Source organism: Acanthaster planci, linkage group LG09, assembly GCF_054643075.1.
Source record: "Acanthaster planci isolate LZ-2023a linkage group LG09, COTS_SCS, whole genome shotgun sequence".
NCBI classification, from domain to species: Eukaryota; Metazoa; Echinodermata; class Asteroidea; order Valvatida; family Acanthasteridae; genus Acanthaster; species Acanthaster planci.
The window spans coordinates 8,517,897-8,539,575 of record NC_141785.1 but is presented as its reverse complement, the minus strand read 5'-3'; the positions used below and the strand labels follow the sequence as shown (position 1 = coordinate 8,539,575).

General features: G+C 41.7%; 1 protein-coding gene across 1 annotated transcript in view; it reads left to right on the top strand.

Moving 5' to 3' along the window:
• Window positions 1–21,679, top strand: part of LOC110980689 (transmembrane protein 132E-like) — a 50,131-nt gene that overhangs the window by 24,550 nt on the left and 3,902 nt on the right. Inside the window, exons 3-9 of the mRNA XM_022237587.2 lie at window positions 7,085–7,237; window positions 12,377–12,554; window positions 15,477–15,620; window positions 17,167–17,372; window positions 18,022–18,203; window positions 18,737–18,897; window positions 20,551–20,751. Coding sequence (XP_022093279.2) covers window positions 7,085–7,237; window positions 12,377–12,554; window positions 15,477–15,620; window positions 17,167–17,372; window positions 18,022–18,203; window positions 18,737–18,897; window positions 20,551–20,751 — 1,225 coding nt within the window. The remainder of the gene's footprint in view (window positions 1–7,084; window positions 7,238–12,376; window positions 12,555–15,476; window positions 15,621–17,166; window positions 17,373–18,021; window positions 18,204–18,736; window positions 18,898–20,550; window positions 20,752–21,679) is intronic.

Here is a 21,679-nt window from a genome sequence, read left to right as displayed (position 1 = left end):
AGGCCAACAATTTTTCTTCCTTTGCTACACCTTAAAAAGATTATTTTCAGCAAACTTCCACGAATCCCACCTTTCCACTGTTTATGCAGTCCACCAACGGATATTTATTTAAGCATACATTGGCATGTGTATGCAACCCAAATACGCAGTCAGTAACAGAAGAGAGAAAAAAATTCAGTGAATCAGGTCCTTCAGGAAAGTTGAAAGTGACGGGAAAAAAAACCGATGTCACGAATAGAAAGGTCTTTGTAATGGACAGTGCACTGTATATTTGTAGATCAAAATCTTGGCCTTGCCTCAACTGAAAAAATTATGAGACGGGACTGTAAATATTTTGAATGTAAAGATTCTTTTACAAAGAACATTGCACTGTTCAAATTCTCGATCTCTGCCAACACAGCGCAAATGCACCAAAATGAAATAGATGTCACTTAAAGCTATGCGACTTTCAAAACTGTTTCCCCGAGGAAAGGTTATTTTTAGGCGTGTGAAATTCTGTGATAAGCCAGTCATGCATTGGCATTTTTTTTCTAAATCCTGGAACTGTGTTGTTTGGAAGATTATATTTTTCTGTAAGTGCAGGATGTACTTAAGCAACTGAACTATGTGTGGAACCATTTATTTTTAAATGAGGGGCTGCTTCAAAATTGAAATCAAACTAAAATTTTCACATGAATCATGAGCATTTTCTGAAAGTTTCTTAAGAACCTTTTAAAATATTCATAGCACCCAAGTCCTGTATCTGAACACAGAAGGAACATGAAGGAAATGCTCACGTACATCTGTAAAATTGGTAAAAATAGACCATGTAAAATTTGTTACATGTTTGATGAGATAAACTCTGAAACTCCAAACCACGTCCTCTGCCTTCGACAACTTTCCTAAATTTGAAGTAATTTTGCATGTTCATAAAAAAGAACCGGAATTTAATATGAGATATTTTATGTAAAATGAGTAATTTTGATTGTATGAAGATTTTCTGGTAACAAAAACTTGGGGAAAAAAATGTCCCTTTCAACCCAGAGGCTAAAGATCCAGAATCCTTGGCAGTTTGTTTCTCTAATAACTTAACCCAAAACCCATTCACGGGAGTAGACTACCCAAAGTTCACAGAACTCTTGCAATTTTTTACCCTCGTTTTTTGGCCAGTTTTAAGTGAATTTATGGTCCTCGGCTTTTTTCCCTTGCCTTGGCTACTCATGATCTCAGTGAAACAAAAACAGAATCCTTTTTGTTCTTCCAGGCCCTTCCTCCGATTAGTCGACCTAATCAGTCTGTCAGGAGAAATTTGATCGTAAATAATTCACAATGATAAGAAAAAAACCTCCCTGGCCAAACTCCAAGGTAGATTGGATTTTTATTCTTATTAGTTGTATTTGACAGACCCCAGTCCTGAAGTGCGGGACTCTGGTTTGTTCTAACCTGGGGAATAACTTCCTCTTTCTTGAGAGGGTTATTAGCTTCTGGGTCCATGGTGTGTGGCTTTCACTTCTCGTTGGAATCACTCCTCTGAGTTTAATTTCTGGCCCCCTTTTTTCCCTCCTTGGAGAATGGGGAACCCTGTTGTCTTCAATCAGGGAATAACTACATCAATCAGTTCAGCTTGGTAGACAACACCAGTAATCAAAATTGTGGTTTCAGGAATTTTTTTTCAGCCTTTGGTTCCTGTAGTCTCAGCCCAGCCTTCATCCTTGCTCATTTGACTCAATCAGGAAGCACACAGAAGAGATGTGTTCTTGTGTTTTCATTCACCTCGTAATTTCCTTTGCTGGAAATAAGCACAAACACGCTCGGGTTATTTCCCAATTAGGCCTCGGTGATTGGTCTGAACTTATACGCTAGCATTGTGGAAAGGCACTGCTTTTTTGAAAGACAATCACCAAAGAAGAGAAAATTGGGGCATAAGTGAAAAAAAAAGGAGAGAAAAAACTCCTGGCCTCCCAGGAGTGGCGAGAGTTCCTTGGCGGTCCCCTCCGTCACCGGTCTCTGGCAATTACACGGTGCGAAGGAAGCAGCAGGTGCAGCAGCAAGGCACGGGGAGGGGGTCTGGGCACCCCACCACCATCCGGGACTCGACCGCATCCCTGCACCAGCAAGGGGCAAATCTGCGTCCATCAACATGTAATTTGCCACATTTTCCCCTCTCCTATTCAGTAATGCATGCCAGTTTTGTTTTTCAGAAACTGTTACACTTCTCTCCCAGTCTCTCTCTTTCTCTTTCTGTCTTCATTTGTTTGTGCTGAGGCCGTCAACGGCGCCCCGCTTCTCGAGAATGTTGCCTGCTTTGGCAAATATTTGTTATTTGGACTTGCCCCTCTGGTGATAATCACAAGTGCATTTGTTTTGATTCAATTTTGGAAATTACGGGTGAATGTTGGTGGGCAGAAACGGCAACACTGCAAGGGATCTACATGTCTCCACTGATGCTTAGACCATCAAAGAGCATGAGAACCTCCTCCATACACAAACCTGGATTTGCAGCCTACACGAAACTTGCTCTGCGGTCACACTCTCTCCCCTTGGTCACACTCTCTCCCCTTGCCGTAAAAGCCACCGGCGTCTCTTTTTGTTGAGCCTTGTTGCTTGGAATGACAGCACCAGACTGTTGTGTTCCTAGACCACTCCTGAGGGTTTTTGAATGGGTTTTACTTGACCAATTACTTCAGTGATTCTCATTAACTTGTGGCCACCGGCTAGCCAAGCATTGTTGTGGTTAAACTTGTCGTAAAAAGAGAGACAGCTTAGTGGGTACTGGATTAATAGAATTAGGCAGAGATGAGCCTTTTGATCCCCTTTTTAATTTCCTACAGTGTACTTAAGGAGAGGATGTGTTTGGTCTTTTTACATTTTCCAAGTAGGGGGATTCCTTCCAGGTTGATCACAGTTGGAGGCGAAACCTTGGCCACCTGAGTAAGAGGTTCTGTTTCCCTATGTAAAAGCAAATGAAAGAAGTACACAATTAGGACACACTTTCTCACGATCAGTAATCAAGTGGAATCTTTTTAAGTTCTTGATGCAACTAAATGTTGTTTATTTTTAGAAAATCAAATGAATGAAAGAAGTCAATAACTGGAAGGTACTCTCCCACAGACTGTGAACTGTCAGATTGAATTTGGAAGCTCTTGATGTGACTACATTATTTGTTTGTTTTTTTTTACACAAAAAGACCCCCCATCATTGAATCGCTTGTAGTTAAAGACAATTTTGTTCTCCTTGGTACTGGACCTTGCTAGAAGTTAAACCGCTGATGGCGTTGTAACCCTCACCATTCACTTTACACGGAGTGTGCACTGAGAGGACATGGTACTTGGTTTTCAAGACGCATTAACTCCCATGCAGAGTAACTGAAGAAATTGGCAGGCTGCATCTGTCTCAATTCTTCCAAGCTGTCCAAAACCTGCTAATGAATTTTGAAACATGGGGGGAACACAAATGTTTGAGGCGTGGGCTGCATCCAGTTTGCACAGTATGTTCCAGATAATGGCACAGCTCTTGGCCTGCATGTTGTGGAAACACTTGTCGCCCACTTCAAAGATGAGTCAAGTGCTGTCCACTGACAATGAAAACACAATCCTGTAATGACCCCCAGCTTCCCCAAACCACTGAATGGTCAGTTGCTCAGGGACTGCCTTTGATGTGGTCCCTCTTTTGTAGGGAGAATGTGGTGTCTATGGGTTGCGGCCAGGGCGCACAGGGCTAGACCATCATTACTTCTGTAGACTTACCATGGTCTAACCATGGGGGGCAAAGTAGATTTCAGCTCTCAGCAGGAAAATCAAAGGACACCCCCTTCTCACAATATGTAGCCCTCTTGTTTGTCCATCTGCCCCACTTACTGTTGACTCATTCAAGGGGATTATGGGATAAACCCCTGGTCACCATTGTGGAGGCAGGAGGTCTTGTTGGAACACCAGTTAGTGTTGACTGCATGCTGGCCTGAATGAGGAGACGACCTTTAACCTCTTGTCCACAGGCAACCTCAAGGTGGTGTTATTTTGTGTCTCCCATTGGGTGGGTTCTTCATCAAGGCTAATGCAATTGTGTATACAACAGGTCCTGTTCCCTTCCTGCTATTTAGGGTCAACAAGTGTCAACACACATAAGTAGCGTCAACAAAGTATCAACAACTTGAAAATATCCTCTTAAGGTGTCAAAGTGGTTTTATCATATTTTACAGACTCTAACATGTTCCACTGTGTAAGAAAAACAAGGTATTCCAGATTCACGCAGGAAAATGAAAATTTTTCGCAATGTAAGGGGGCCGCCATCTTTCTTTTCTCTGCCGTCCACATGATAACAAGATGGCAGCCGATTTGGTCGCGTGAGCAGAGAACCGACTTTGTCTCTCAATTTCCACACTCAAATATTTAGGTATGTAGACGTCCAGTTAATATTGTATCAGTACGTATAATTTTTTTGCATAAGTATGCTTGAATAACTTGTTGACGCTTTGGTGATGCTACTTGATGCTTAAGTTAAATAGCATTACCCTCTGTTCCTGCCACTTCCTGGGGAAAGAATTTTTGCTGGGTGACTAATACTCTTTACCTTGAAATAGCCTGTGGTAATGGATGGCCAATTATAAATTAATGGATTTTTAGTTCCATGAGGTGAACCAACAGCATTGAAATTACTGTAGCAACATTAACTTCTAATCAGCATGCAAGAAAACAAGGTCCACTTGATAGTTACAAATAATGGACCATGACCCATTTTTTTTTCCTCTGTGCATTTCACACAGTGCACTTTACTACATACATGTGATTGTTTGCTCCAGAAAACTACATGCATAAAACTTGATCCCTAAATTCCAATTTTGGCGACTGTAATTTCATGGCATATTACTGAAGCATGTGGCTTTTTTGGAAAGCAGAAGATATACGTGCATTATCAGATGTACCAGCATAAAACAAATTGTGAGTTTCAGATTAATGCTATTGTCACAACATTATCATGTCATTGTTTATACATATGTATTATTTATTGTTGAAATGATGGGGAGACATTTTTCAATGGAGAAAACAACGTTATTTTCAGATGGAGACAAAATCTGAACTTGTTTTTGTCAGATGCTGCACCCCATAACCCTGTGCTTCTGCTTCTGTTTACATGCCTCTCAAAAGTAGGGTCTGCAGGTGAAAGTTTTCTTTGGTCATTTTTTTCTCCTGATTGAATGGCATGAACGCAGCGCTGACGAAAGCTTGCCACAAAAAGTGATAACAATTGCCGTAATCTATGTAAATATTTCTACAGTCGACAATTCTTAAGAATTATGAACAATTTATACCACTATGCACAATGCTAGTCAGGTAATTGTGACAGCAAACTGGTCAACAATGTCCGTGTATCTTGTAGTAAGCGTCCGTGATGCATCCAGATGGGGGATAAACCTCATGCCACGGTAGGAATTTTGCGGAAGCAGGCTCGCTTCAAGCACAAGCAAAACAATCTCAAAATAAACTCGTGAACATAGAAAATACGCACACAGACAGGAGATTAAGTTCTGTCAATTAACTTTCAGAATATTCTTGCAACATTGATGTTTTTCGCAGTGTAGCTGTAGAGTTGTGTGCGAGTACGGCTGCTGTAGCGTAACGACAGCTCTTTGTGTAGACTTGTTGCCACATTCCGTCATGCGTTTTTGCATGCGCGCGGTGCAGCGGGAACAGACAGCATTGCTTTAATGCATTGAGTTTTGCATATGTGTTTTCACCACTGTGATGGCAAAACATGAAGGAACTCGTGAAATAATGGAAGTTTCTTTTCAAAAGTGGCAAACTTGTAGCAAAACATATATAAAAGCATTTTAACATGAAAAAAGGTTGTTAAAAGGGCATTTTGCAAAGACAGGAAAGACAACAGGATTTATTTTAATTTTTTTAATTTTCTTAAATTCATTTTTCTAACTTTCCAATAAAATTTTTAGGGTGCACTGAAAAATAAGGTTCAGTCAGGAAACCAGAGGCAGAAGTATTGGGGCGGGGGCCTTGCATGTATGTACAGTACCACAGCCATATTATCAGGCATGTTAGTTACCACACAGGTAGTAATAATAAAAGTGAGTCATGCTGCCCAGCTGAAACCCAGGTATTTATGACCAGGAGTTTATCACTTAATTACCTTTCCATATCTTGTCTGCACCACAAGAGCAAATGCTGGGCTTTTTACCCTGGTCAAAGTGAAGAGGTTGGCAGTCAAACTGCTTGACTGGCTGAGAATGTATCCATGTACATGTACAGTGGAAGTGCATTCTGGAAATTCTTTGTGGTATTAAGAAAGGAAGGCTTGGATCAGTCCATTTGGGGAGGCTTATGATCCCATATGACCCCCTCCCCACTCATTTTCTACTACATATTTCCATGGATGCCATGCAAAATATCTGCATGCCTAGAGCCCTTATCCGGCCCACGTAGGTCATTGAAGCCATCAACGGCCATCTTACTGTGCCCAAAATAAAGGTAATTGAAGGCTTGCTTGCCATTTGTCACTTTAATCATTTGTAGCAGCAACAGTTACATGTACAATGGCATGTAAGCCAACAAGGCTGTGTATCTAGCAGGATAAGGTGGCCATTGATGGCTTCAGTGTTATGAAGCCATCTGTTGACCCCAGCTGACTACCCCATAGAAAAATAGGAAGCCAGTTGCATCAGTCACCATTTCCTCCCCAATCCTTGGCTTTTACCCATTTGGTCCCCCACCCCACCCGGAAGCAGTTATTTCTGTGATGAAATTATTACGTTTTCTGACATTTCTTCCTGCACCTCCTATTTGTCATCAGTCACCTCCTCTGCCTCCTCTGAAAATCAGCAGAGCAGGAAGAAATGAACCAGTCACTATATTTGAAGTTTGCCTAATTGGACATTCAAAAAATGTCTCTGCTGGCAACTCATACTTTGGATTGTGGGTCCATCTCAACACACTCGGGGATCTGCATGTAACTTGGGCTCAAGGTCAAAGAATTTAACCTCACACCAGGTTAAGGTTCCATGCTTTTTTGTGTCAGGGTCCAACCAGAGTTTAGTTGACCAACTGGAACTAATCACATTTGTGCTTTTTTCCACCGCTATCTGTTTCATCTTCAGGGCTAAAGCAAGGCGTGGCCTTCGCGTCATCAACGTCCACCCAACCAATCAGGACGCCTGGGTCATCTCATACAGGGTCAAGCAGAGGGGCGGCTCTACCATGGTGACAGTACAGAGGGGTGAATCCACTGACACCCCACCCACCGCGCACAGGTATGCGAAGAGGGAAAAAATCTCATTTTCACACCTCATAATCTAAAGATCTGAAGAAGATTCTGGAAGGATCAAAGTGCAGGCTCTCTCATTTTTTGATTGGCATCATATTTTCACCCAAAACAATCCAACGACTGTTCCCAAAACACACTGACCAAAGAGAATCTTGGCATTACAGCTCTCAAAAGTGAAGATACATGTATTTGAGAGTTTGGAAAGGAACGAAGAGAGAGAATTCAGTGGTAAGATGAAGACAGAGAAAGATTTAGTAACATTTGAGTCATCTCATGCCTGTGTCTGTGACGTCGATCAAATTTTGATCTAAGTGCATGTAGTTCTTCGTAATCTCCATCTCACAACCTGCTCTCCGGTTACACGGAATGGGGCATAGTCCCCTTCGATTTGCAGCCAAGATCCGGAGCGGGTCACCCCACTAACTGAAATGGAAGTAGACCCGTTGGCTGATGCAATCATCTTCAATTTCCTCTCGCGAAGGAACGGCGTGTACGGAGAGTGGAGCATGGTTTTTATTTTTAACTTGACTGTCAGCAGGGCTGTGCAGTTACTTGGCTGGGAAACATGATGTCAGAGGATCAGAGATTTGGAGAACTAGGGTCGGGAAAAATATTTTTGAAATTGGTCCTGTCTGAGTATAATGAGTCAAGCAGAAGTATAATTGTAGTGAAGCTCAGATTGCAATTCATAAATTGAACAGCGTACATTGTATGCAACTCAAAAATGTAAACTGAGTAAATCTTAGGCACCACCCAGAGAAAGAACACACGCAAATTAAAAAAATATCAACTTCTGATGTTGATTCTGTGACACTATTCACTTTGTTGGATTAACTCTACAATCAAGTGTCTTTGAAAAAGGGCTTGGCTTGGAGTGCCTAAACAAATCTGACGAAAACCTGTCTGGGAATATTTCTCAGAGATTTAATACTTTGTTGTTTGGATTCGCTTAAAAATGAATTCGAAGTGGGTTTTTATTTAAGACCCCACTGGGATGCTATAAATACTTCTTATGTCTTGTTAGTTCGGTTGGTTTGTACTCACCAGACAAATGAAAAATAAAGGGGAGAGCAAGTCCTCAGATAAAGCGACGCCAGCGCTCCCCCAGAAGATTTAAAGGAGGGCTTAGCTAGAAAATGAGTTCAGCTGAACTTTCCATCCCTAGATGAAATACCGTCTTTATGCCTCAGACTGCATGGCACTTAAGGGAAGCCAGCTGTTTGTAACTTGGGCAGCAGGAGACTGAGATTAGACATGGGCTACCAGACTGAGAAAAAAATTACATCACAGTGGAATACACAAGGGGGCAAGCATGTAAGGGGCAGAAATTCAGGCTGGCTTTTTCTTGGGGGAGGGGTTGATTTATGCCGAATGCAATCAGCACAGAGGTTGAAGTTGAAGCTGTCTGAGTATTTAGCTTTTTTTCTTCTTTTGCCAGTTCAAGGCTTGAAACATTGATTTCATGGCAGTAGCCAGATGCTGTAGGAGCACAGTGTTTCTTGGAACCTCGGTGACATTATGAAGCAACAAAGTCTGTCGTAAATCATTCCCTTGCAGCTACTTTGCAAATCGTAAAAAGAAAAAAGGAAATAGCTAGTGGCACGCTGATAGGACCATTTGCTAACGATAAAGTTTAAAAGTGAAACAACCTTTTTGGAGTCTACAGAGGGAGACACAAATACATACAACTGTTAACTGGTTCCATTAGTTTAGATTCTGATAACAAAAACTCTTGAAACTTAGCCCTTCCGTTTGTAATTACACTCCAAGTTCCCGGAGACCCACCTCCGTCAGGTTTTTTTCTCCCCAAACCAAACTCAGAGTGGAATAGATTGCGGGAACAAACTGGGCCAATTGCAAGGCGATCCTTTCCAATTTGAGCCACCCGCACTCGGAAGCTTGCTCCCCTGATCTTAGAGCTATAGACTTTCATCCGGAGTACCTTCTCGTTTACCTCAGCCATAACATCCGATCTCTGCACTGAATCCTCCCACCCAAAAAAACCCTCGGAAATTGGCTAGAAGAATTGAAAAACTCCGAGCCGGTCTGTAATCAAATCAGAGTTACATGTAATATAGTTCAAGAAGAGTAAATCATACAGGTACGTGGCCAGATGCAAAAAAACACTGTATAGTTGCGGGGGTACCATGCAGCTGGTTTGCTACTTTGGTTAATTTCCTCAAACCAACGGTTTGAGGAAATTTGTTGTCATTCCACATTGGAGTTATCAGACATAAGTATTTTCTTCATACAGTAAACTCTCGATAACTCAAACAGCAGGGGAATAGATAAAAATTTGAGTTATCCGGATTTCGAGCTAATGAAAGTTCCCATGTCTTGCCCACACATACACGCACAGTGCACAAGTAACCCTACTTGATGCAGTGGCAGTTGGAGACATGATAAGTGGTTATTTCCTTATATCCAAGAATAAATTTCTTCTAAAAATCAGTTTGCTGAGATTTCATGTTTTTGTTACATATACTTTTCTATTCTACTGATAAGTAAACTGTAAACCACCAAAACTCTGTACCTTTTTTGTGCAGTGCGAAGTGCACAGCCCTTTGCTTGCGTGCCCTGGGTTTTCCTGTTTGGACACATGGTCTTTCCTTGTTAATCGCTTGAGGGCACACCATTTTGCGTTTCAAAACGTTTGAGTTTTAAAAAAACTGAAGAAAATTTATTTGTGTGTGTTTGTCTTTAATTCCCTTATTATTACCTTTCCTTTTTTAAAAATCGGAGTGAAATTTGGCGATGCAAAACAGCATTTCCAGCACCGTGCCAGGAATGCATGTTAGTCAGCATGTGAGTGGCACACAAGTGCTGCAATTGGGCAGGCAGCGGCAGCCAGGCTTTAGCCGTGGCACACACAAAGCTTCCTTCAAAGTGATCACATGGCCACCATAAAGAAGTAAAGGTTGGACTGCTTGTGTGCGGGCTACATTTGGGCCGCGATGGCAATCAGGCTTGCTTGAAAGCTGGGATTTGTTTTGGTTGTGGTTGCGACGAGTCGATTACAATGGCACTGGCGGCAAGCATGCTTGTGTCCTCATGCAAAAAGACAAAGTGCGGTTTGCAGAAATGACTTGTAATGAAAGTCTACACTTTCTTTTTCTACTCATTGTCAGTAATTTGGCACCAGTCTTTTTGGATCTGCCTTTAAAAACTTTGAGTTAAGCAGATGTAGTGGTGTGAGCATTTTGAGTTTGTACATACATGTAAAAGCCTATTCCTTGGGCAGGAATGAAGAATATCATCGAGATAACCGGAGTTTCGAGTTAACCGACTCTGAGTTATCAAGAGTTTACTGTAATTATGCCATATCTCAACACATGAGTTTTAAAGCACAGTAGAGGGAATTACATGTACAACAATTACCTTCATTTCATGTACAGTTTCCACGCACCTTTTCCAAATAAAAAATTTACACACCAAACTGCCCTTACAAGTTACAACTCATTTCATTTTCAATAACTATTTCAAGAGAGATGCCTTCAAAAGTTATGCTAATTTGAATCAACCAAGCAACCCATAAGGTGTCACTTTGATAGGTTTCCTAATATACTGTATACTCTGCATTGACACCGTATCCTTGAGATTTATTGTGTTAGAAAATATGTAAGCAGCGTTACAAATTCCTGACACAGGAGTAGGAAGAAACATGGATACATTTCCCTCAAGATTGCCGCTGAAATGAGCAGTGAGTAAAGATTCAGTAAACAAAATTGTTTTCTGCGACCAAATTACGCGAAGTATTGAAGTTATTCCCTAAAATACCCCCACTCAAATCCCTGTTCTCAGTATTTATCTGGTTGGATCAAACCCTCAGAGGGTCCAAGAAGACGGAGAGAAAATGAAAACAGCCTGTGGAGGTCAAATGGGGTCAAGTGTGCTCATGGCAGTTAATTTGGTGTGATGAAAGAAATCGTCCTCCACTCTTTGGGGCATGTTCTCCCTCTTTGGTGTTCTTTTCTGCAAAGACCAGAAATGCCTCCCTATTTTTTTTTTTTAATCTGGCCTCAATGTAACCCAGGGAGACTGTGATTACACAAATAAATTGGTGAGGGTAGAATTTTTCCCCAAACCTTTTTGGTTTGGGGGAAAGATTTTGAAATGTAATCACACAAAAAAATCTATAAAAGATTGTCTTCAGCGATAAGATTGCGACAGATAACAGGACCCACGATGATAACACATGCCTGTGTTGTGTGATCATTATCAGACATTTTCAAGTGAATAAAAAAAAACATGCGGCAACTCTGAGCTGGCACAGCACAATCATTTTATTTTCCTGCAGTTCTTTTGTTAGCCTCCATTTTTTAATCCTTCTTTTTCCCTCACTGCCTTTGTTGCCACGGCGCCATTTATTTGAACAGGGCCATGACAACTTCAACTGTGACAGATTTGTCTTGACATGTAGGTTAAAATAAGGTTCTTACTAGTTCTGCATGACAAACTTCAGTTTCCTGTAACTGATGTTCGATTCTTTCACTGAAACGTGAGAAACAGGGCATATAAACAGCTGTTTCTGTCGGAGGATATTGGAAAAATCCAACCAGCTCTACTTGAAATTTTATAAATTCTTGTCAAGAATACATATATATTTTGTGAATAAGTAGGACATAGGGCAGAGAAATAGGTCTGTCAGTCAGTGAATGTGAAGGGAAAACTCAGTAAAACTTATTCAAACATGGTATTTCTCTCTAATAACTACAATGTAATGTGTATTGGCAGTGTAATGTTGCCGTTAGCTCCATGCAAGAACTATACCATATAGTTGCCATTTGGCCAATTTACAAGGTCTAGGTAGGACATGCTGTGTTCACACACACATCTTGTTTGTGTCTACAAACAGCACACACTGCATTTGTTCAGTTTTCAGTTGAATGTGTACAGACAGGCAGTGTCCTTTTCAGCTTCATGCATAAAACCAATCTTCAGGAGAATGTGCAAAACTGGTAACACCTCTTTTTCCTCAAAACCTGAGCATGAAGCTTCATTCATCACAGTCTTCAGCCCTCCAATTTGCTGGTGTGTAGAGTTTCTTCCCAGACATTATCGTTTTCCGTGTAACTTCAAGGAAACTGAATTTCCCAATCTTTTTTTTCCCTCCTTCCTAATTCAGTGAAGCCTTGGCAGATGTCCCCGCATTCACTGTCGAGTTTGAAGTGGAGAACACCACCTCCAGCTCTCGGCTTGCCAACTGGCGCATTGACTACGAACAAGAGCAGCACACTACCACCATCGTCACAACAGTACCTGTGGCCTCCACTTCTGGGCAGTCTGTGATCCCCGTTGTTTGGGTAAAAAAAAATCCCAGTGATGTCTTTCATTCTTTTGTTGTTAAAATGTAGGCGTCAGGAGCAACCCCTAATCTCCAGACACGAGATGCGGGGTTGCCAGTTTCTTTAGGAAGGTGAAATCCTCTTCAGGAAAATACATCTGATACCAGCATAATCCAAGGAGAGGCCGTCACTACCGTGGCATTACACCCATGTACTTGTAGACATGTTCTCGTACCGGTATTTTTGGCAAGATGCAACACCGTATCAGTCAAAACTGTATTGAATGTGCAATTGTGACCTGTACGTGAGCATGTGTTAATGCAGCACCTAAGCAGCCAGTTCAGTATTTCCAAAAAAAGTCAAGGTCATTGGAGAACAGAGAACACACGCATCATGGGAGTTGGCGTACGGCGACACAAGCGCATATCTGTTCCTGAATGACCTAGGACCTGCTTCAATGTGGGCACATACTGATGGAAAACTGAACTTGTCCATTCTGATAACAAGATTTGCCTACACAAGGGGACAATCCAGGTTTTTACGAGAGCTTTGCTGAATGTAATGAAGTCTTTGGGAAATGTTTTTTCATTAAAAAAAAGGGAAGGCGTATGCGTACAGACAGAACAGCTGCCTATACCATTCGAGCCTTGTAGTGTGAGCAAGCTTGATGGTCAAATGGTTAAAGTGGCAAGACTGCATGTGCCTTCTTGAAAATCCTATTGTAACAAGCCTTTACGATTCCTCCTGGTGGGATTTCAGGAAACACTTGACATAGAGTACATTCAGTCTATAAAGGGCAACCTGCACACTGTATATTTGAATCTCGGCAATCCTTAAAAGCTGTGTCACTTCCTGTGTTTGCATATAAACATGGAGATGACCTTTCTAGTTGTCAAATTTCAAAAGTACATTGTCTGGATGAATACATCCCCCCTCCAAAAAATGTGAAGGGAGAAAATCCACCATTATTAACGTGGCTTAAACATTGGCGGCCGGCTGGGCTGTCTTGTGATTTAGGTTTGTGGACAGGCACAGGAGCTGCCATCACTGCATGTGCTAATGCGGAACCAGACTAGAACATGGCATTCCACGGGCAAGTTCAGGAGGAAACTGCAGCTCAACCAGTAGTCAGTTGCTTTTCAACGCTGCACATGTGCATTTCAGTTACACAGCGAATGACCCTAGTCAGCCTATTTTTTTTTTTAAATCTTGTTATTCACATTTCACCATTGGCTGCGACTCTCGCAACGTACATAGTTATTGAAATCTCGTTCAATTATTTTCACGTGAATGGTTTCTCTCAGTAATGATAAATGAAATCGGCTATTGATAACCAGTGATGCGACCATACCCCAAGGTCTGGTCTAAATGGTCAACTGGATAGTCCAAACCATCCATCATTCGGGTGGTGTAAGTTGAACTGTAGTTTAGTATGATCACTACTTGAACTTGCCTTACGATGCCCAGCATCATGAGGCAGTGACCAGATTAGCTGTTGAAGGCCGTGCTGCTCGTAAAATACAACCCTTGTCACTGCCTTCACCTTCCACGGTGCCAGATTTTTATCAGCTGCAGGATGATGATGATCAAGTGTTCAAAAGACGGTCATGAGATGTTATAATTTTTTGTTACCATAATATCAAACCCGGTGTTTCAAAGTGACCTTCACCGTTCCAAACACTGACACACCCTGATTAAGAGTTTCCAAGTCAGTCTGCAAAACTTAGACTGGTTTACTGTATTTTAGACAAGCTTCCAAGTGCTCAAGTCAGTGTTAGCTTTCCTACAATCAGGCTTGGAACTTTGACTTCTGCATTTAAATCCAGGCACTGGACTCCCTAATCCTTTGTGGCCACCAAACCAGTTAGCACCTGACCACAGGTGTTTACGGTGTGGTGAGTTACCCTCCAAAATATCCTTCCTTCCTCTTCTCCCCTTCCCCTTCTCCCCTCCCCCAAACTGACGAACACTCAGTCGGAGACTCGGTGTCTATCCACCCCACCCCACACACCTGTTGCTGATCTTTGTGTGCACCCCTCACCCAAACTTATTCCCCTCAACCAATAAAACCTACCTGAGGTGCATGCGGTGGCGTCACACTTAATTGCCCTGCTGCCAGAACGTCTCGCCAGAAATGTGACACAGCGCTTCTCTGACCAACAAGGGATAATGCTGTAAGGGTGTCCAAATTTCACAGGGCATAGGTGTTTACGAAGCAAAGAAAACACTTTCAGCAACAAGTTAAATTAAGCAACCGTGAGGTATTTCCAAACGCCATACTCAAAGCCCCTAATGAAAATGATACAGATTTCCCACTCTGTTTGTCTTCCAGTTCGAAGGACAACTAGAATGTGTCGTGCAAAAGCATGCCCAGTTGAACTTGTTCAGGGTCAATACTTGTATGTACCTGAGTTGTAATAAATGCACGCTGAAACATCACATGCAGTTTGAAAAATGAATGACATATTCTCTACACTTAATCATCACTACTCAAAAGTACATGACATCTGCCTGAAAAATATCTCCCAACACTACTACACGTACCTTCCTTTGTCAGGCCAAGGATAATTTTTAGTTCTCATTTTTGCAAGATTTGACATCAAAATATTGGTGAACATTTATTTTAACATTGTTCAGCCAAACAAATGTACACATTAATAAAGCTTGTTTCATTTTCAAAACCTGTTTAACAGAAACTTTTCTTTTACATTCTGGAAAGAGAAATCTTCATTTCGCATTGAATGCGATGGAAGTTATGAATGAAACTCATTGAATTCATTGTTGAGGCATGCCAAAATTTTTGCCCAAGGAATACCCTTACGCAACCTGGGATATTCTCGTTGTGAATGGAGATGCTGCAAACAGGCTTTCCTGTGCATTAAACAGATCATTTCTGAGCCGCTTGCTTAATGCCCCTTTTCCTGTCTCTCTGTTTCACAGGCGGATGACATCGTCAACACGGCCGTCCTGGACGGCGAGAGGGTATCGCTGCCCATGAGCGTTGTCACAGTGACGCAGTCTGGACAGGTGCAGAACATCACCGCCTCTGCGCAGTGTACCAGTCTGGATCCTGATGTCCTCAAGGTAACTTGCTGCAGTTAACAACATGACAAGGCACCCTGCTGCATAGTTTTTTGGCTCTGACTAACTTCATTATAACATCCATAGTTATCCAAGTCACGGTTTCATCTTCTGTGCAGATCCTTTGCACACTTCATGTCCCACAATCCTTTGGGGTCCTCCATTTTTTGATGTTATACAGGGCATTTTGTGTCAGTGGCTTTGCTTTTTGCCATTAGCTCAGCATGGAGAGTAGCCCTAGCCATTTGACAGCAGTGCCTATTTCACACACAGCCTGACTTCAAATATGAATCAAAGATGATCTTGCAAAGTGAAAAAGGTTTTCCCTCTTGTGGGCACCACTTGTACTGCAAATTTTTTTCCCGAGAAGGAAGAGTTTCTTTAGGAGACCATGGGCCTTTTGAAACCACTGTTGCTGTCCTACCAACTGTGTTTCCCAGCCCTGTGCTGATGGTTTCCCCCCATTTGTCAGTATCTTTGTTGGGGGGGGTATTAGAGGCCTCTAGAAAAGACCTTTGTTTGGTCAGCATCATGTTTTCCCTGATATCTAACAACTTGAAATGGCCCTCCATCAACAACTCATAAAAAACTTTCTGGAGGTCACCAATTTTGAGCCAAATATCCGAGTGTCCTTCAGCGTGAAATTAGCTTGCAGCCAGTCAAAGCTTTCCGAATTTGGACTGTACAGAGCACCATGAAATAACCCTTTTAATCATCAGGATCGTAAAAAAGAAAAAAAAACCTATCTGACTAAATTTTTTGTTGGAGGTTAATCCAAATTGGTAATTTCACAGTAGCTGATGTTGGAGGTTATTCAGATTACCTGAGAGGAAATTTGTCTCTGTGATTGAAATTCACTGGGCATTGGCCTGGATGGTTTATTGATGAAACTAATAATCATAAAACTAGTACAACATTTTATGATCTGGGTGGTAAATAAAAATTAAAAGACAGGTGTTCCCTTTAGCGTGTCCATAGGGAGATTCAAATTGTGGAACATTTCCATTTTATTTCCCCTCTGCTCCAACATTAAGATTATGAAGGTTTATTATGCAACTCTTTACTGACTGTTAAGCAATCAAGTTATTTATTTCCTCTAGTGTAGTTTGTTATTTTTTGATGAATGCTCTTAATACGTATTATGCGAAAGGTCAATCAGAGGAATGTCTTTTGATCTGGCCTGCAATTCTGAGCGTCATATTTGCTAGTGAAACTAACTGAAAAGGTCAGGTGTCATCAAATCACTGCTTGTGCTGAAGCTTAATTTTATTTTCATCAAAAGTTGCTCAATTCGATTGCACATTTCCATGTGGACTCAAAGGGTCCGTCATGTTGATGGATTATGGTTAAACATAGAGGAGCCCTCTTGTGATTAGTTTTTGTACAGTGTGTATGTTCATGAAGGGTTAACACATATTTTTTTTAGGCTGACTTGAATTAATAAACTGTGACAATCACAAGATAGTAATTTTTCTCCAAGTCACTCTGTAACTTCATCGTAGACTTTCCTGCAGTGTGAGAATTGACTCACATCATTTTTTGCCCACAGGTCAAGCAGGACTGCAGTGCCCTCTATGTGGATGGGACCGAAACGGGCGGTGCGGTCGGCAAGAAGATTCGTGTGTCGTTTGCCGGGCAGGAGGTGTACAAGGCATTCAACGTCTGGTACCCTGAGTTGCCGCTGGAGGTTGTGCTGTCCGACCCCAAACTGAGCCTGATCAGAGGGTGGAAGATCCCAGCTGCTACTCAAAATCGGTGGGTTGGACAAGTATTGCTGAAGATAGAAAACCAAATTGCTAGCGGGTTGCTGCCGTAAAAAGTATAAGAAGTGAATCAGATAAGATACCATTGCTATGTGGACTAAGAAGGGAGCTGGATATGTGGCAGCGCTCTCGGTATGACAAAAGCATTCTAACATTAATGGTTTTCCGCTATAGTGAGAATGATGATATGAGAGCAAAGAATTTACAGTTACAAGTACAGAAATGCAGAAATTGAAATTTTGCTCAGGTATAATATACAGAGAAAAGGATAGCATTTGATTAATGAGCCTTTATCAAATCTTGTCAGTACAAAAGAAATAAGTACACCACAGAAGTGTTCATTCAAGAAAAGGTAAAAGTCATTGTAAATGACACGTTTTTCATGTCAGTAGCTTATCTTTGTCAATAGAGGGCGGCATGAACAAACTGTAGTTTTCACATTTCCACATTTCATTCTGATTTATAAAGTTGGAATCCATGCAGAATGGACTTTCTTCCGATTTACTGTTGTCAATGTGGTGAAATGTAGTACAGTACAGTTGTATATTTCCACAAGTCAAAATTAAGCAAAGAAGATTGAGAAGCTTTGTTGGAAATTGACATTCACTGTTTTGTTGTCTATCTTGTGAAATGAATTTCAGGTCCAGACGGGATGCCCAGCAAACGTTGGACTTAGGGGCGGAGACATTGGGGTTGTTAGGTCCCGGTAACCTCCAACCAGACACCGGAAGGGATAACACTGCTAAGGGGAAATGCAAACTGCGGTACCAGCAAGCCAAGGTGGACGTATACACGAGGTTCTATGCTCCGCAAGCAAATACAGGTGAGGAGACAACTCGTCCATTACAGAGTTGTACACTCAGACTTCCCATGCAGACTTCCCAGGCAGATTTACAATGCAGACTACCAATGCAGACCACCAATGCAGACTCCCGATGTGGACTTCCCATGTGGACTTCCCATGCAGACTTCCCATGTAGATCTCCTACACTGACGTGCATACTGTACAAACCTGCCACACATTTTTTTCTACTAAGTGGAGTTACGCCATTGTGTAAAGTTTCGTGAAATTGGCTGCTGGCTCAACTTAAGCTCCAGCTTTGGAGTCCTCTGAAATATTTAAAGAAAAAAATTGAAAAGATTTCCATAGTACGCCAACTAAAATAGGCCAAAAAAGTAGGCCAACTAGACCTTCACTCTTTTTCCCCAAAACTAAGCTTCTGTTGTGCATCCATGCTCTGAAAGTCCTTAGTGCTAAACATTTTACTTGACCCAGTCAGTCGGCATGCCACACATTGTTATAGGCCAAACCTTTTATTTCACTACAAGATATTGTTCTCTTCTGTATGTTGACAGTCCCGCGCCTTACCGGTCTTAAGCAGTACTTGTACGGGGACGACATACGCCATCATGTGACTCATCACACCCGACACCAACTACAAGCTGTAGATCAAACCATCATTCTTGTGGAAGGCACAAGGGTCACAGGTCTGGCAGAAGGGATGACCCAAATCCAGGTAAGACGTGAGGAAACCTTTTGTACATGGAGTTTTAGTCGTTGAATTGAGCTTCAATGACATTTTTTCTAAGACACAGCATTATACTCTACTTTAGGTGTATGAAAATTATTTGATATCCTGCCAAATTAAATAGATTGAAAAAGACCCTCAAAGTCTACAATTTTGCTGAGCTGCTGAACTCAGAAGTACTCCTAGTATATCTGATCCCTGTACTTCCCATATATCTACTGTTTGTATAGTCCTTGTTCTTGTCCTTCCCAGGTCGGGGTACAAAAGCTTTTAGCTTCACCCACTTGCCTAGATATTGCCCTCTGTTTTTGTGCTTAAGTGTTAATATTATTTGTAATAATTTAATTGTTTAAATGCCTTTTGAATCTAAATACGTGCATTCTTGTCTTTTAGTATAGCAATGTACTACCTATGTGTCTTTGTAGGGCAATGTTGAAATAAATGTTTTTCCAAATTCAAATTCAATACTCTGCTAAGCCCAAAAAATACCTTCTCAGCAAAAAGTGGTCACCACCTGTGCTTTCTGTGATTTGTGATTGGTCCCTAACCAAGTTTTGCTCAGCAAGTAACTTCCCAGAGCAGTTCCTGCTGTGATTGTCTTGCCTGACTGCTATAGCAGTGACGATTCTGATCCCTAAGTAATGCCCATGTATACCGCCCTCTCTAGTCCACATGTGAAAGTGCAGGTTTGTGTTTGCTGAGATGGTATAGTTCGATTAACCCTAAAAGAGCTGGGATCCCCACTCCGCCCAGAACTCAGCTGTCCAGTGCACAATCCTAATGAAACATACACATGCAGACACTATCAGTGCAAATTTCGACTAATTCAAGCTTAAGGTTTTGTTGTTACGGTCATTGGAAGTGCAAGGCCTCGTGCATGTTGGCCCATGTGCATTGGGGAAGTCAGTGGAATAAGTATGCAGTTTTGCTGACCTGTCTCGAAAAAAATGGGCATGGCGTGAGAACTGAATGTCTGACTTCTACAGAATAGACCGATTGCGCCCGCTAAGTCACATGACCAAGAGTGGGTATCAAACATCAGCAAACATGGTGCCGTCCCATCGCAGAGTGTGTCGTCAATGCCTTTTACTAAACTAAAGCCAACGGTCAGTAAAGTAATCAGACTACTGATGTGCTGAGCACTATGCCAAAATTCGGCTTTATTTTTGGTAAACAATATTTATGGCACACTTTGCTATGATACCCACTAAAGGTCATGTGACGTAGCTGGCACAATCAGTCTGTTGATGTGCAAATAACCACAAGATGTTACTTCCAAAAGATGACTAATGAAGACTTGGTGGATGAAAAAATACACTAAAATGACATTGGAGGAAACGTCAAGGTGGGGTGTGCTGATTTCGTCCTTGTGATTTAACCATAAAAAAGTTGGGCAGAATCAATCCCCTTTCCCCAACTCTTCTATGGTTAAATAACAAAGACACAGATTTTCAAGGCATTTACCAGAATGCCAGCTTTCTGGAAAGGGCTTTGGCTTATTTCTGTCAGCACAAATTTTATGTATTCTTCTCATTAATTTATTAACACAGAACTTGTCATTTGGAATACCCAAAATGTTGAATTTTTTTTGTAAAAACAAACCAACACATTAGTTGCCTCTTTTCATCTCCTTTGGCACAGGTCATAGGTCAAGACGGCCAACAGGTGCTGGGCGAGGCTACCATTGCAGTGTCAGACAACAAAGTGGAAGTGTCTGAGCTCCACGTTGGTCTGGTCTCCGGACTCGCTCTGCAATCGGTGCCTCTTGCCCCTGAGAACAGTGGGAGAGACCGTAGCCTGACCAGGGTCTCTTCCAACAGGGCACTCTTTGCTGAGTTCCAGGTGCGTGAATTGTCAACTCTGTCTCAATTAGCCTAGAGTGCATCGCACAGAGTTTTGTCATTCAGTTTAGAACTGCTGCCTCATTCTGAAAAGTGGTACATCCATGGCAACCAGTTCACAGTTCAGTTAACATCCTGAATTGCTTATCTGAATGACTGCACACATGCACATACATTAGGAGTAGGTTTCTGGCACAGATCAAAGGCTGGTTTATACTTCAGGTAAAAGCGAACGAATTTGACGTCACAAAAAATTTGTAGCAAAATTTTGAGTTGAAATGTGTTGAACTTTTAGGAATTTGCAATATTTGATCTGACGTCACAAATTCACATTCATTTCTGCTTTCATGCAAAGTATGAACCAGCCTTAACTTTATGCTGCCAGGGAGCCTGGTTTGGGCACTTACGCTTTATACACAGAACCAGGGAGCCCGAAACCAGACAAAAGAGCTAGGCCTTATAACAAAAGACGGTACTCAGAACAAAAGACCGAGCTGTTGGGAATTGCTAACATTTTTTCAGTTCTCAATAGAGGAGGAAATCCGTCATTGTTTTGAAAGATTATACCTCTGTTTGTGGCATTCAGCGCGAACGGATTACCAACGGGGACAAAAGTGCTCCAGTGCTGAGCAATACAATACTGCTGCATGCTAATCTGGCCCCTGTTGATAAGACACCAGCCGCGCACTGTGCCAGTTTGGGGAACAAAAGAAACTTATGTAACACCACGCAATCTGGGCTTTTTTTACCAGACGGCAGGCCTGGCTGAAATACTCGGGCATCAATAGATGTTGTCTGTTAGATTAGAGTAGCCACCAAACAATCATTTGTGTGGGTGTAAATGTCCAGTATGAAGTTATGATTTTTAAAAGAATTTTGAAAATGGAAACTGTCCCAGTTTCACGTCATTCAACTTCAAATTCCACCCG